Source organism: Pristis pectinata, chromosome 5, assembly GCF_009764475.1.
Source record: "Pristis pectinata isolate sPriPec2 chromosome 5, sPriPec2.1.pri, whole genome shotgun sequence".
NCBI lineage: Eukaryota > Metazoa > Chordata > Chondrichthyes > Rhinopristiformes > Pristidae > Pristis > Pristis pectinata.
The window spans coordinates 53,477,156-53,489,347 of NC_067409.1; the positions used below are offsets into that span (position 1 = coordinate 53,477,156).

General features: G+C 37.6%; 1 protein-coding gene across 9 annotated transcripts in view; it reads left to right on the top strand.

Annotated features, from left to right (window-relative positions):
• invs (inversin) overlaps positions 1-12,192 on the top strand; it is a 356,685-nt gene that overhangs the window by 182,443 nt on the left and 162,050 nt on the right. For 8 of the 9 annotated variants that reach the window (XR_007956423.1, XM_052016840.1, XM_052016841.1 and 5 more), the window contains one exon: positions 10,012-10,131. The exons of the other annotated variant lie outside the window; for it this stretch is intronic. Coding sequence is in view for 7 of the 8 variants with exons in the window: in XM_052016840.1 (XP_051872800.1) it covers positions 10,012-10,131 (120 nt within the window). In the remaining variant the exon portion in view is untranslated. The remainder of the gene's footprint in view (positions 1-10,011; positions 10,132-12,192) is intronic. 9 annotated transcript variants of the gene reach the window in all.

The following is a 12,192-nucleotide window of genomic DNA, read 5'->3' on the forward strand; positions in this document are numbered from 1 at the left end:
GTTGAAAAACCCTTCGTGTCTGGCCCTCAACTTTACATCAGGGAGGGCTGACCCCATTCATTAGATTGGGTTTGTCAATCCTGTGGAAAGGTAAAGGCTTTACTTATTTTAAATTTAGCATCTCTAATTATATTTCAATGTGGATTTTTTTTTGTTTTTCTTAAATAACTAAAAACATAAACAGTAAAATGTATTTAATTTAATAGTTTGCAAGAGTCTCGTTCAGACATTTAGAATCTATTAAAAAGCCTGTGATAACCAGTAAGCCTCCAAAGGTTGTCCAGCAGTCCAAGGTCAAGGCTTTGGGCCACACCACCCAAGGCCTACTCACTGCTCAGAGTCTGCTCTGCCTAGCCAGGTACCTACTGGGTAAAGGAAAAGGATCCGCCAGAAAAAAAGAAAATATGAGTTAGTGTGGGCCACAAAGTGTCAGTTTTGGGCAGTGGTCTGGTCCATCATTTCAAGCTAAATCTATAAATCAGGCATGCCTTGTTCGCTTAAATATAACATAATGTCTCAAATATATAGGATATTTAGGCTGCTAACAGATTTAGTTTGTAATTTTGGATTTTTCCATATGAGAAAACAGTACTGAAAAGAAGCCTTCAGATCCAGAATTTTAGAACATTTTTCCTTTTCCAGTGTGAAACCTGTGCAAGAGCTTTGGTTGGCATTTGTGCGCATCTCCCAGCATTCCGTTCCACAATGCATTGGAAGTGAGTACAGCTGGTGCCAATACAAACACGAGACAAATGTTATCCCTTTTGTTTCCTTTCAGCATAAAAACATGGTTACTGAACCCTAGTTCTAAAAATCCACCATTCCCTTAAAGCAGAAACTTATTTGTGGAATAATACATGACTAGACAAACTATTTCTAATAATGCATATTTCTAGGTTGAGTTTGTCTTCCTTGCATCACCACTTGATGAGGATGATGTCTTGACTCTTAGTGTTGATTTTGCAATCATTAATGAACTATCATTAAGTTTGCATAGGTAGATGATAAAATGCTGGTCAAAAGAACAAAAAAAATCTCGGCCTTCCAAGAAAGCACTTCCTAAATACAAGAAATAGAAGCAGTGGTCCATTGGACTCCTCAAGCATGCTGTCATTCAATAGGATTCTTTACCTCAGCACCACTTTCCAGCACTAAACCCAGGTCCTTTGATTCTCTTAATATTAAAAAATCTGTTGTTCTGTGTGTTGAATATACTCAGCATTCAGTCTTCATGTGTGGAGAACTCTAAAGGTTCACTACTGTTGGGTAAAGAAATTTCTTCTCATCTCAGTCCTGAATGACCAACCCCTTATTTTTAGACTGTGAACCCTAGATTGAGACACACCAGTGAATTATAGATTTGTCAAATGTTTGTAAATAAATGTTCTTTGTGATCCTGCTCTGCCAACAGCCAAGAAAATTACAAGTGTGTTGATCTTTTTGAGATAGGGTCATTCTGTACATCTAGGGATTTGAAGATTAACAGATCTACTACATCTACCCAAGTTCAAGAGATGATTATTCCACTATTTTGGATGGTTTGCAGGTTCCTGTATTTGCAGAGGTGTATAGTAAATATTTGGAGAGTCACTGCTAATTTCCCCAGGTCTTGGAAATAACAGGACTAATAAGTAGGGCTTTGAATTTTCAGTTTTTAGTTTAGTTCCATTTGAGTGTTTTTTTTTGGATTTCTAATGTCCAGGAAAATCAATTATTTCCGGTTATTAAAAATCTTGACTCGAGCTCCATCAACTTTCAGCCGCTGGAGAATGCAACCACATAAATCAAAACCAGTAATAATAACGGAGCATTTTAAAACTCACATGTTGCATTCTTAAAGTGTAAACTCTGCACGCTTGACATGTTATCAGTGGAAAACAGGGAAGTTCTTTCCAGGTAGACCTCTATTTAAATCCTGATCATAAAAATATCCATGGGCAGTTTGGTTATCTGGGTCTATTGCAAATTTTTTTGTCAAACAATTTACCAGCTCTTTAAAGGAGAGTTTTGACAAACCAGTTAATGCTAGCAAAAGATGCATGTCAATTAATTCCGTCCCCCAGTGTTACATATCCACAGATTTGTATGCATTTTCTAGTGACAAACTTGGACCCGACAGTCCCTGGATCTAGAGTTGGATATGGGCCTGGACCTGAACTTAGACCCAGAAGATCAGACAGGACTGACATATGGTCCCTGTTATCAGACTCATACTAGGTGAGTCCTGAAGCTCAGGCTGAGGCCTTATAAGACCTGCCTCAACCTTGTAGACTACAAGAACCAGGCCTGCCTTCAGGTGTGCCCTCTGGACTGGGAAGGCCTAGGGGAAGTTGTATCATTTCTGATCTGCAAGCTCTCTCCATGTGGTTACCATGTGCTGCCAAGTTTGCAGTGAAGTGTGTGATGATATCACCAGCTGCTCCTTAAGGTTTTGGGGTTGTCCTAAGAATTCTGGGCACAGCTCCACAGTTTGTTGATTTTTTACAGGAAAATTGGCATCCCCTATCAATTTCACATGGGGCAGCCAATTTTCCTTTTGGATTGGAGAGGATCTGTGCTGTGTTGGATTATTGGAAATTCAGACATGCTGAACTCAATGGCCTTCCTCAGTCTTTGCTTATGTAACAGGCATTTTGAAGCATGGAACAAATTCTAGGGCCATGGTTTCTGATAAATCCCCCCCTTCCTATGAGAGAGATATGAAAGGAGAGTATTTTAGTGTTCACTGACAGGTTTAAAAGAGATGGAAGTATCCAAAATAGGATTCTTTTAAAGTGAACATAAGATCTTTATTAGTCACATGTACATCAAAACACACAGTGAAATACATCTTCTGCGTAGTGATTTTGGGGGGCAACCTGCAAGTGTCACCATGCTTCCAGCGCCAACATATCATGCCCATAACTTCCTAACCTGTATGTCTTTGGAATGTGGGAGGAAACCGGAGCACCCAGTGGAAACCCACACAGACACGGGGAGAACGTACAAACTCCTTACAGACAGTGGCCGGATTTGAACCTGGGTCGCTGGCCCTGTAAAGCATTATGCTAAGTGTAGGCAGCTCTTGTATTGAAGGAAATTAGAAGTTACTGGCTTGACGAGGAGAATCATAAAGCTCCTTTCAAGCATAGTTGTGGGTGATGGTGTGGAGACTGGCTGAAAGCTGGTAACAGCAATCGCATATTCAGTGAGCAGCTCACGTCATTCTCTGAATTTGTGAAGAGATACAAAACAAGGCAGAAGAAACCATTTAAATATCAGATTTCAAAGTTCCGTATCTACTCGACATAACTGGTATTAACATCTTTGGAGTTTCATCAGTAGTATGTAGCCGAGAGGAATTGTCTTGAAGCCAGGTCCTGGTGCTGTCCGTGCAGAGTTTGGACGTTCTCTCTATAGCTGCGAGTGTTCACTGTGTGCTTTGGTTTCCTCCCACGTCCCAAAGGCCTGTAAATTGTAAACTGTAAATTGCCCCTGGTGTGAAGGAGGAGTTGGTGGGAATGTCATGACAACAGGTTATAGGGAAAATTAGTGGGGGAATGGGATTGATCTGTGAGCCAGCATAAAATTGATGGGCAGAAAGAGGTTCCTACTAGACTATAAAGAAGCAGGAAGCCTAGATCTGCATGATAAGCAAACTAATGCCAGTGTCCTGTCCCAGGCCAGCATCTCTGCTGAGGTCCTAGTTACAGTGTTTGGCCTCTGATACATAGGCTATGTCATTCACATCCCTGAAATGATTGCTCTGCTCTGAGCTCTCCAATGCAAGAGAATGCCAGTAGCTCAAAGGAAAAGATTAAAGGATGTTCTCAATGCCTCCTTGAAAAAGTATAAAATCCTTACCAACTTATGGAAACCCTGCTCCATGGTCACTTCTAAATGGACAAAGAGCATTTGGGAAAGCATTGAGAGCACACAGGCCCACCATAAGTGGTCGAAGGAGTGTGCTCCCAAACTACCAATCCGCCCGCTCTATCAAACAACTCCTACCCCACCTGTGGGAGAGTCTGTGGGTCCCACATTGGCTTTATCAGCCAACTCTGAGCCCACAAATTGGTGTGGAAGCAAGTCATCTCTGATCCCGAGGGACTGCCCCAGTAGAAACAGGATTTGATAATTTTTGCAGTGAACCTTTAGGGGTTCAGTAGTTTTTGACAAAGTTAAAACAGCATAAATGTTCTGTTTCATATTATTATTACTTCAGTTGGAGGGGTAATGAGACAGATTGCACTTTTCTGATTAAAATAACATTGTTAAGAGGAGGAGCAGAAGCATTCAGCCTCTGATACCTGCTCCACTGCTAAATCAGATCAGGACCGATCCTTTACCTGTACGCCATTTCCTGCATTAACTCCATATCCCTTGACTCCCTTAAAATTTAAAAATCTATTGATTTGTCTTGAATATACTCTGCAACCAAGTCTCTTCAGTTCTCTGCAGTAGAGACTTACAACAATTTACCACCTTCTGATTTCTTCCCACCTCTGTCCTGAATGGCTGACCTTTTACTTTGAGGCTGTCACCTTTGTTTCTCGACACCCCAACCAAGGTAAACATCAACTCTGTCAAGCCTTGTAGGAAATGTATATATTTCAATGAAATTACTTCTCAGTGTTCTAACTCCAGAGCACATAAGTCAAATGTGCTTAATTTCTTTTCCTATGACAAACCCACCATTCCAGAAACCGTCACTAAATTCCCTCTATCGCAAGTACATCCTTACTTTGGTAGAAAGGTAAGATTGGTGCATAATATTCTACATGTGGTCTCAGCAGGGCCTATATAATTGGAGCAAGTTGTTTCTATCTTGCACTCAAATTGTGACATACTGTCTGCCTTCTTAAATGCTGCCTGTACCTGCATGTTAACTTCCAGTGATTTGTGTAATAGGATCCCTTTGGACATGAACACCAGGTTTCAAAGGAAATATATTTCAGTTAAGTGGATGTGTCAACATTATTCTATATATTTTGTTATTTAGATCCTTACTGTTGTTACCAATGACCAACAAGTAAGCACTGAGAACAATTGTTTAATATTTATTTGCTGAATATATAACCTGGGAAATTCTGCATCATTTTTTTGTTATATATTCACTGTTCTATATAGGAACATTTTGATTTCATTCCGATTCAGGTGGGCTTTAAATATTTGATTTAAGTAGTGAAACATTCAATAATAATCAGTTTGCACAGTTCTAGATAATATAAGGGTAAGCTAATCTGATCTGCTCTGCACCAAACTGTCATTACCTTCAGGTGTTAATAAGGCCACTAATGAAAGACTAAAGAGAAGCTACACATTGTATTTAATAGCAGATGCCATTTATACAGCAATTAGATTTTCTCATTTCTGCTGAACGGTTTCAAAACCCCCAGGGTATCCTGGAAATCTGCTTCCCTTTACCATTCAATTGTTACTGTCGCTAGGGATGAAACATATTCCCTTGATGCACTGGGGCAACAAATCAGGTTAGTTGATTCATAAGTCCAATTTATGATTAATTATTACTTTGCATGTAAGTGCTGCAGGGACGGAATCCTATCCAACTATTTGTTTTAAATGGGAAGTGTTTTAAGTTTGTGTAACTGAAATCGGCAAAATGCAACTTGTGTCATATTTATCTATCACATGGGAGATGGTACCTTGACATTTTTTTGGTAACTGAATTCACTGTGAGCATGCTTCCTGCTAAAAACACTTGCAGGTTGATAGATCAGTCAATGTAATTTGTTTCAAAATTCTGCAGTCCAACACTTGGAATAACAAAGTCCATATGCTGGCAATCTAGGCTAAAACAGGAATTGCTCAGCAGACCATCAGCATCTGATTCTGCCTGACCTGCTAAGTACATAAGAAATAGGAGGGAAGGTAGGCCATAGCCTGTTCTGCCATTCATTAATATCGTAGCTGACCTTATACCTCAGCACTGTTTTCCAGCACTATCCCCATAACCCTCGTTTCCCTTTCTTCCTAGAAATCTATCAGTTTCTGTGTTGAAAGAATACAATAACTTAGCTTTCATTGTTGTCCAGGATATTCCAAATGTTCACCAGCCTTAGAGTGAAGAAATTTCTCTTCATCTCTGTCCTAAATGGCCTACTGCTTATTCCAAAACTGCCCTCCAGTCCCAGAAGGCTTAATTAGGAGAATAATCCTATCAGCCTGTCAAGCCCTTATAGGAACTTTGTAAGTTTCAATGAAGGTAGCTAAAGTAGCCCCACTGTTAAAGAAAAGGGGGAACTGAAAACCAATTAGCCTGACATCAGCAGTAGGCAAAATGGAATCTATTATTAAGAAAGCAGAAAGAGGGCATTAGGAAATACTGGTATGATTGGGTATATGCTATGAATTTAGGAAAGAGAAATCACATTTTACAAATCTGTTAGTTTTTTTTGAGGTTGTATCTAGCAGAAGACACAAGGAGCTACCAGAATGATGTGTTTAAGAAGGTCTTTGATAAAGTGTCACACAAGAGGTTAGACAAAATTAGAACATGTGGGATTGGGGGTAATATACTGGTGTGGATTGAGGATTAGTTATCGGACAAAAACAGAGTACGTATAAACATGTTTTTACTTTGGAAGGTGTAATTGGTGGGGGCATAGGCAGTTTGAGTGAATGGGTGAGGCAGAGGTGAAATTATTGTGGAAAAATGTGAGGTGATTCACTTGGTAGTTAAAATAAAAAAGCATAGCAGTTTTTAAATGGCAAGAAACAAAGATATTGGTGTTCAGAAGGACCTGGCTGTCCTACATGAATGACTGAAAATTGTCATGCAAGTACAGCAAACATGAAAGAAAATAGTAAATTTGCCTTTATTGCAAGAGGTTTTGAAAATTTCCTCACCCAGAGAGTAGTAAATGTAGCTTTGTCATTTTCTATTATAAAGGGCCGTGGAGGCTCAGTTGCTGAAATATATTAAAGACAGAGATGAATAAATTTCTGAATAGTAATCAATGGATAGGAGGTTAGTATCTGAAACTGATATGATCATCAATGATATGATAGGATGGAAGATCAAATACAAGGGGCTAAACCATCTAATCCTGCTGCTTTTTGTTATGTATTTGGTAATCTCGATCCTTTGCTCTTCCCATAATCTTGCAGATGTTTACTTTTTACTCTAGTTCCACCTCCCTTTCAGGCAATGCATTCCAAATCATAACTTGGAGCCATGCAGCAATACAGCACAGATACAGGCCCTTGGGCCCAACGAGTCCATGCGTTAAAAAAAATCTCCTTGTCCCTTTCTGATTATTTTGCCAATAACTTTCAATTTCTGTTCTCTAGTTACTATGTCTTCTGCTGTTGAAAGTACATTCTCCTTGATCAAAGTCCTTCATGATCTTAAATCTTATATTTTCTTATGTCATAGAGGGAGACTATTTGGCTTATCAAGTCTATGTATTGGCTCTTAAAGCAGTCACATCAATCCTGTTCCCTCACCATCTCCCTAAAACTTATTCTCTTTCACAACTTCACTCTGATTCCTATACCCAGCTCCACTAGTGGTAATCTACAGAAGCCAAGTAACCTACCACCCAATACCTCCAATTTCTTTGCAGGAAAGAATAATTCCCGCTTCTGTAGCCTTTCCATATAGAAGTCTTCTTGTGATTAAGATTTCAGATGTCAAGATGTAATCAGCTCCTCAGATTTCAGTTGTGCGCAAAATGTTGAAATCAATAATATTTTCAGAGTTTGAAATGCTTTGTGGAAACAAATCAAATACTTAATAGAATGGAATGCACAGTCTTTTTGCAAAAGTGAAATCCAGTTTCTCATTTGGCATTGAGGACATTTTTCTTTCTGGAAATCTATGTTTAACATTATGGATCACTAATTCTACACTCTGTCACAGATCATTGATTTCCTGTAACTCACCTGAACCAACAACTTGTAGAAGTAGTTGGGCTGTGTACTAAACACAAATCGCTGATGATTATCTTACTAACCTCAGAATAATAACATTGTAAATATTAAACTTCATCCTTTATACACACTGACATTTTTTCAAATGCCTGAAATTGGCAAAAGTTTCTAAAATGAATTAAAATACTCCATATAACTGCATTTAATTTTATAGTTAACAATGGTACATCAGCATAGAGGAATTACATAGCAAATATTACCATTAAATAATGTCAGTGTCAGCATTCTTGTTTGTTGACAAATCAATCTGAAAAAAATCTTGATTTGTAACTTTTTTTGCTGTCTACTTTTTTTAGCATTCAAAATGCAAATTAATTTTTTTTTAATTTTTAAAAAATTTTTAAAAAAATTTTATTTACAGCGTGGTAACAAGCCCTTCTGGCCCAACGAGTCCACGCCGCCCATTTTAAACCCAAATTAACCTACCTGTACATCTTTGCAATGTGGGAGGAAACAGGAGCACCCAGAGGAAACCCACGCAGACACGGGAGAACGTACAAACTCCTTGCAGACAGCGACAGGAATCGAACCCCGATCGCTGGCGCTGTAATAGTGTCGCGCTAACCGCTACGCTACTGTGCCACCCATTAAGTGAAATAAAATTATTAGAACTACATATTACAAAATAGCATAATTAAGCTTATTGTTGGTTTTATTTTCTCAGTCTCTATGTTATTTTTCTTTATTTGTAAGGGTCTATCCACCTCAAAAGCCTGAGCTTAGGTTTGATGAGCATATTTTCAGAATACACAGTACCAGCTAAATACATGGTACTCTTCCTAACCTCCAGAGAAATCTTTTTATTTGTAAACAAAACATATTGAAGAAAACTGGACAAAAGAATTCAAAGGCTTTGATCGGGTAAAAAAAAATGTATAACCAAAATGGTCTTATTTATGATTTTCACAGAGTAATGGAATTTAATCCCTAATGCACTAATTGAAATACCAAAAGCTATTTTATGAAAGTAAAGTATTAGTCACTGTAAGTTAGTGACCCTGATGTCAGCTGTTCTATGGCATAAGTAGCTCTGCAGCTAGTAAAACAATAGTGAGTGGCAAAACACAATATTAACATTAGAGCTTTAACATATAACAATAATCTGTCATCCTTCACAGGGACCTGGACAAAAATATCGCTGGAGATCCCAGTAGTTATTAAATTGGGATATCTTGGTTTTACTTCAAAATAGTAATCTGATAACTGAAAATTAGGTGACAGGCTGCACAAAATTTCTCTCAATACATGAAATTTGCAACTTTTTTTATTTTCTGAGCTTACTATAATGGTTTTTATTTTACTGATTTTCCACCTGCATCTATGGTAATTTGTTTTAATCGGATGTGAAGGAAGGCTATAAATACTAGTTTTTTCATTGTAACGGGCTATTTTTCTCCATTCACTTCTGCATGAAAATTGGAAAAAATGCAGCTCAGTGCCTTTATTTAAAACATTTTCCAAATATCCTCAATCAACCTTTATCCATATTTCAGTTGTATATAGATAGTTACCTGAATAAAGCTTCTGAATTTTGTTGTCTTTGGCTCCACCTAAAAAATGAGTGATAGCAGTCAATGTAAAAACCAGTAATTTAAATTTGTATTTATCTTTTTGTTTAAAAATGGAAGATTTTAATTACTTTGGTATTCTACTAAATTCTGGATCTCTAATTCTTCAATTTTATCATAAATCTTTGATATCCTCCAACTCAGCTAAACCAACATCTTTCATTCCAAAGATGTTCATTAAAATTAACACTCACGTTATATAACAACATATAATTGGAGTCTTTTTAAATAAATACCAATTATGTATTACCAATTCAGATTTTCAGTTTTGTGATATTTACTCATGAAGCTTATAAAGCCTTTAAATTATTATTATAGGAAGATCAGATTCAGAGTAGTCTTCCTTATTATGTAAAAAAAAATGATTTAAAAATCAAAAATTCTTTGATCTTATAACAAATGTAAATATTTGGTTAGAACTTTGGGAAAATTGAAAAAAAATGGAGAAAAATATTGAAATGAATGATGGGAATAGAAGATGATCAATTCCTTACCTTGTACTACACAGCTGGAACCCCTGTGAAAGGTGTGTTTCGAAGAGTCAGATCAGCGTGCAGTACATCTCTCGGTTCTAGGAATCATTCCCAGGTTATGCTCAACTTAACCTCCTTCAGCGGGCACACTCACTGTAAGTACTGGTTTATAGATGAAGAAAACTCTTGCCTATTTTATTGATAGCCATACAAAGCAAAGCATAGTTAAGACTGCAAGGGTGTCGTAGAAGATGGATGCCAAATACTTTCTGAGCCTATGGGGTAATAATTACAAGAAAATGCTCTGGCATTTAGACCCATTTACTTTTGAGAATGGCTGATTTGTAATTGAGGTTTTAAAACAATGAAGGAGTTGGAACAGAGAGAATGTAACTGGAGGTTCAATGTTAGATCCTACAAACCCTTCAGCCTTTGGAATACACATCACGTAACTGGTTGGGCGCAGCTACGACAGTCAGCACTTAAACAAATTTGTCACCGACTTCATTCCCCTCCTCCAATTTTTCAGGCTGAACCTGATTATTTTTAGCCTTGACATCCAATTCATCCTTCATCAGGCTTCTGGGCTATAGACATCACCACAAAGGCTGCCTAATTTCATAATATAAACAGAAAATGCTGGAAAGACTCAGCAGATCAGGCAGTACCTGTGGAATGATGTGAGTTTATGTTATCTATTGTTGCTTTTGAAAACTTAAATGATAGGTGATATCTATTGAACAAACCAGAAATATCCAGTAGACAAAATCAATTTATAAGAGATATTATTACATAAGAAATACGAGCAGGATCATATTGTTGTAATGTTGCTTTTCTCTTCCTCAATTCAAGCTTCTAGTTCTATGGATTCCCATTGCTGATGCCTCCTCTTCCCCCTCCCATTGGTATTTGTGTCTAGCAAGGTTCTTGCTTCAATAATCATTCCTAAACATTGGTTTTATTTTCTTCTTTTGAGTAATTTGTGACATGACATGGTAAATGTAGCAGGCTTGAAAGGAGCATATAATTTTAGACCCATGATTCCCAAAACTTTCTATCATTGAAGTTTCTCAGAGTTCCTGTCGGTTCTGTTGTAGACTCGTTGATAAAAATTGGTTGCTGTGGTTAGTCAGCAATTCCAACAACATTGTGGTGTGCGACATTGCAGACAATTGACAGCAAACTAGATTGACCTTACTTTTTTAATCCAGTGACTTTCTTTCTCTGTCCCTGAATTCCATCCTATTGACAAGGCCTTTGGTCAGTGTTCTTAATTATATGAGGCTTCCCTACATATTCCAGTATTAATGCTGTGGTACTTCTACCCCCGCCCCCCCCCCCCAAGTCATTAGAAAAAAAAATGTGTAGAGCTGTGGATTTTCTGTAGTTCTTTAAAAGAAACATTGAAGAATTTTAGAGAATAAAGAATATTTTCAATCTGAAAGGTAGATGCGTTTTGGGTATTTTCAAACTTTATATACTCAGTTTACCTTTGTATTCCTCTTTCTTTTGTTTTCTATGCAAGTATCTAATAATATGTCTGGAAGTTTAATAACAATTGAACTTTTATTGCAGAAGATTTGAATACAAAAATAAAGATGATGAATTATGTGGGACTGTTGTTTGCAATTTCGGTCTTGTTATCTTAAAAAAAGGATTTACTTGCTATAGAAGGAGTGCAGCAAAGATTGACCCGACTGGTCCTTTGGATGGCAGGTCTGTCATATGAGGAGAGATTGCATAGGCTAGGCCACTGTTCTCTAGAGTTTAGAAGAAGAGGTGAACTCATTGAAACACAAAATTCTTAGAGAATTTAGAAATTCTTTGGGGAGGATGTTTCCCCTGGCTAAGGATTGCAGCACTAGCAGTCACAGTCTCAAAATAAGGGATAGGTATTTCATTCTGAAATAAGGAGAAAAATCTTTACTGAAAGGCAAGTGAATCTTTGGATTACCTTAGTACTGGAAAACTGTAGTAGCTGAGTCATTAATTGTATTCAAATATAGAAACACTCACGGCATAGAATAGGGCAGGAAGATGGTGTTTGAGATCAGCCAAGATCATGAATAGTGGAGCAGGCTTTAGGAGCTGACTGACCTGCTCCTGCTCATAGTACTCATGTCTGACCATATTTTAGATCACCTTGCTTTACATCTCCTTTAGCTGGGCAATGGTCTTCTATAGATCTGAACCATCTTGGGAAATTTTGTTAAAGT